Below are 4,464 nucleotides of genomic sequence, written 5' to 3' on the forward strand. Positions count from 1 at the left end.
GCAGCCAAGCATTGCGCTACCGAAAGCATCTCAATTTACACTAGCATTTGGATTTGGGCAATGTAATTTTATGTAAAATCAATTAAGTGTGTGACATAGTAAAATAGTATGAAAAAATAAGGATTACTCTTTCCTCTTTGTTTTCTTTATCACATGAAATAATACATTAAAAATAGAAGAATGCTCTAGGCAATGTACAAAACTAAAAAAGCCTAGTTTGGTGAATGAGCATAGTGAGAGGCTATGAATATGGATGCTTGTACTAAGGAGCCTAGAGGAGATACTTTTTATGTGCGGTGATACAGAAATACATACTTGTAACTCTGCACACCAGGGAGAGAATATTCCCCTAAAACAAGTAGTTTCTCTAGCAGTGCTCCTTGTTGATCAAAGCTGCATAATTTAAAGCATCTAGAGGCAGCTTTAAATTATTCACAGTATTTTTTTTGTAAGTGATCTTGGTGTATTGCAGACAGTATTTGTGTAACTAGCAGTCTTCTGTAAGTTCTATAAACTTTTGCATCCTTACAGAGCTGCCAAGTTTTCTGAAAGTCACATTCGAGAAGAGGGGACGTAACTTTGCCTCACAGGAGCAAGAGAGACTCGTACTGACACTGTTAGTCACATCACACAAAAATGCCAGGCATGCAGGGCCATACGGAATGGCAGGGCAGAGCCGGCAGCCTCTACATCTGCTGCGTGGTGCCTAAGAGTTTTCTGATACCCTCAAAAGCCCCAAATAGGAATCCTGCAATTAGTGCATCTAACTCCTCCTTTACTGCAGTCTTCCCTCCTATTGGTAAAAGGTCTTCGCAGGCTCATGTAGGGATCCCACCCCTTTTGTGGGTTTTCATTCTGAAGCTATCCACAACTTTACACCTGAATGAATGCCAAGCCTCTCTGAATATATAAAGGAAACCTTCAAGAGCAATTTCAGAGTTACCCAGAAGCAGCAGAAGAAAAAGATTTCATCCAGCTCTGTCAGGCAGAGGCTGAACCGACCATGCTTCTCCCTGCCATTCACTTCTACGGCTTTCTCCTAGCTTGCATCTTCACGAAAAGCTACTTGGCTTTCAAGAACGATGCCACAGAGATACTTTATTCACACGTCGTTAAACCTGCCGCAGCGAGCCCAAGCAGCAATAGCACGATGAACCAAGCCAGGAACGGAGGCAGGCACTACACCAGCGCTGGATCCGACCGCAACAGTGAGTATCCTACCGGCGGCGCTCCCACCGCGTCCCGCAGCCCCTCGGCCCTCCGCCGGCGGGGCGCCCCGGCGGCAGCCCCTCCCGGCCCGGCCCCGGGAGCGGAGCCCCCCCCCCCCGGCCGCGGCCGCAGCCGCAGCCGCAGCCGCAGCCGCGGCCGCGGCGCCCCGCTGCAGCGCGCTTCGCCCCCCCGCCGCCGCCCCGCGTCCGGCGCTCCAGGGAACCGGCGCCTCGGGGAAGCCGGGGCGAGGGAAGATGCCGCTGGTGCCCGGCCGGGACCGGCCTCGCCGGGCGGCCCCCGGGCAAGCCTCCCTCCCCCGTGCGAGTCCTGCAGGACCGGCTCTCTCGGGCAGGTTACTTCCCGAGGGAGGTTCACCCAGGAACGCCGGGTTTTACGGGTTATCCGGCAGGGAAGCACGATAAAGGAACGGGCGTGAGAGGCATTTCCAAAGCCCTCGCTTTCCGAACTCGCCCTCCCACTGCGGGCAGGGGAGGTGTCTGGGCTACTTTTCAAACGCAATAAAAAACGCTGAATTTTGTTCCCGCTGCTTAGTTTTACTTCCTGCTGTAGCACTTACCTGCTTAACACCTCCAGCAGAAGTAAACAAATCAGCTCGTAATTTACCTACGATCTCTGCTCTGACTTGCCTTTTTATAGCTAGTCTTTTCCTGCTGACTTTTGTGTATATATGTCAGATACATGGGGATCTGGAAACCTTCCGCTGACTTTATCTGTTCCCTCCCCTGCCCGCCTCCTTGAAACGAAAGAAATCCAAATAGCGAAACGCACCCCCAACCCACCCACAACAATTCGATAAAAATAGGCTCACCCCTGGAAAGCGAAGGCAAAAAGTGACACCGGTACCTTTCAGCTAAGCCAGGTGTGTCAGCTTCTATGAACGCTAAGGGGTTTAAGTGCACAGGAAACATCTCATCATTATGAGATTACTGGAGCAGCCCAGTAGGTATTCATTGTCAATGAGCTGTCACTGGAGGAAAGACGAGCCAGGAAAGACACAAAAACAGAAGGAGAGACAATTCTGTGACCAGCTGCTTCCAGGTACATTCCTGAGTGCAGCTGCAGGAAGGCAAGCTTGAAGCTTCTCTCCAAGGCAGGCAGGAAAACAGCCCCGTAAACAGTCCCTCGGATCAGCCTGCAGATTTACAGTCCCTCTGACTGCCCATCCTGAGACACGGGGGACAGGGTGAAGTAATCTTAACCCAGTGCCCCTGCTCAGGACTTGCCTCCAAAAATCCAAGTAGAAACAGAAGCAGCCTGTAGCTGTGATATGTAGATGTACCTTCAAAGCCTTTTATGATTCACTCTAAAATGTTTCTAGTAATTACTTCTATTTTAAAGGCGTTAGTTAATTGCATTGTGTGTAGAATCTGCGCCGTAATTGTCCTTCAGAAAGAGGGAGAGCACAGCCAGTAAAGATTGCTTATTAAAATTAAGCGCACTGTGGGCGTTTATTTCAAAGTGTAATTACTGAAATAAACAGTTGTGTTTATTGCAGGGTGCAGAGCTGCACATACAGACGGGTACAAACATGCCTGTATGAGAAGCTCTGCATGTTGATTCTATGTCAGTCGCCTGAGAGAATTTGCAGGATCCTCTATGTTACACATAATATAAAGACTACTACAGATACAAAGATGGTGTTACCCTGAAGGCAAAACGACCACTCTGAAATCGTTACTGCTAATCATTCAAACTTTATATATGCAGAACACCGTTCCCTGGTAATTCCAGCTGTTATCGCTTCTGCAGTATCTGTGTTCAGAGCAGCAGCGCTCATGGGAGACTCAGTGCACTGTAACTGTGGAACGAGAAGAAACGCACTATTTGAAATCCATTTAAAAGTGTATAAACAGTTTCCAAAGCACTATTTTCCCCCTTGCTAATGATCCCACATAATTGTTGTAAACATCACAGAGCAGATTCCCTAGACTGCGAACAAGCAGGAAACATTTCTTCCCTTGGGGCATTTTTTCTCTTCTAAAAGGTATGTCCCTGAGAAGAAGGATAGAGAATAAAATTGCCTCTTCTACCACAACTGCTCAAGTGCATATCATTATGATTTCTTTATGCTGTGGTAATACCCAGAGATACCATCAGCGCTTGAGGCCCTTATGTTGGGGGACACAACAGTAAAGAGATGTCCTGTAAAGATTACAGCCTACTTTAACTTCTGCAAAACATAGCTTGTTAATGCAAAAATGACAGGTTAAGGAAATCTCTTCATTCTGTATCTCAGTGTTTATTATTCTGTGCATTCTGCAGATCGTGTTCAAGTTGGCTGTCGGGAACTGAGATCCACCAAGTACATTTCAGACGGCCAGTGCACCAGCATCAATCCACTGAAGGAGCTGGTGTGTGCTGGTGAATGCCTCCCTTTGCCACTGCTCCCCAACTGGATTGGAGGAGGTTATGGAACCAAGTACTGGAGCAGGCGGAGCTCACAAGAGTGGAGATGTGTCAATGACAAAACTCGCACCCAGAGGATCCAGCTTCAGTGCCAGGATGGAAGTATAAGAACCTACAAAATAACTGTGGTCACAGCCTGCAAGTGCAAGCGATACACCAGACAGCACAATGAGTCCAGCCACAACTTTGAAGGAACCTCTCAAGCAAAACCCATCCAGCACCACAAAGAGAGGAAAAGAGCCAGTAAATCCAGTAAACATAGTACAAGTTAGAAGTCAGACATTCTCTCCTCTCTCATCTCCCTCTCCTCGTGCTAAAACTGAACTCGCCTGTAATCATTTGCTTTACCATTCTGACTGCTTAAAGACAAGTCTGCCATTGCTATGTTCTCAGCTGACACTACATGCTTATTGCTTTGACCAAAATCAAAAGGGGCATTCTCAGCATGTGGACCTTTTGGGTGATTTTCCAAATGCTCAAGATGGGGAATAACACAAGCTTTCCAAACCTACACTATAAACTTTTACATTTTCTCCAGCCATGGAGGCAAAGAAAATTTGCCATAAATATTCACTGAAGTCTATTTTGTAAAAAAGATGCTTTGTTGTGTGTTTTCATGAGAACAGTTATCAAGTCTATTGCCTTCTATATCATGTCTTATGAACTTCTGACAACAGCTTAAAAATACAACACCTAGTATCTGCTTTCAGATTAATTCTAAAAAAATGCCTTGCATGCTGACCTTTCTCTTATCTCAGTATACCAAAAATTAAAATATGCATGGCAGCAATCAAAAAGTAAAGCTGAACAAACTATTTATTTGTTGTT

General features: G+C 46.5%; 1 protein-coding gene across 1 annotated transcript; it reads left to right on the top strand.

The window, feature by feature from the left end:
- Positions 1 to 980: 980 nt before the first annotated feature.
- On the top strand, positions 981 to 4,133 carry SOSTDC1 (sclerostin domain containing 1). The gene is made up of 2 exons (XM_049798941.1): positions 981 to 1,208; positions 3,493 to 4,133. The coding sequence occupies exons 1-2, from the start codon at positions 1,004 to 1,006 to the stop codon at positions 3,906 to 3,908; spliced, it is 621 nt and encodes a 206-aa protein (XP_049654898.1). The 5' UTR covers positions 981 to 1,003; the 3' UTR covers positions 3,909 to 4,133.
- The last annotated feature ends 331 nt before the right edge of the window (positions 4,134 to 4,464 follow it).

This window comes from Accipiter gentilis, chromosome 4 (assembly GCF_929443795.1).
Source record: "Accipiter gentilis chromosome 4, bAccGen1.1, whole genome shotgun sequence".
Taxonomy (NCBI): domain Eukaryota; kingdom Metazoa; phylum Chordata; class Aves; order Accipitriformes; family Accipitridae; genus Astur; species Astur gentilis.

Coding starts and splice junctions, on each gene's coding strand:
- SOSTDC1 (XM_049798941.1), top strand. CDS start 1,004: ATGCTTCTCCCTGCCATTCACTTCTACGGCTTTCTCCTAGCTTGCATC. Junction 1,209..3,492: donor CGCTGGATCCGACCGCAACA/GTGAGTATCCTA, acceptor TGCATTCTGCAG/ATCGTGTTCAAGTTGGCTGT.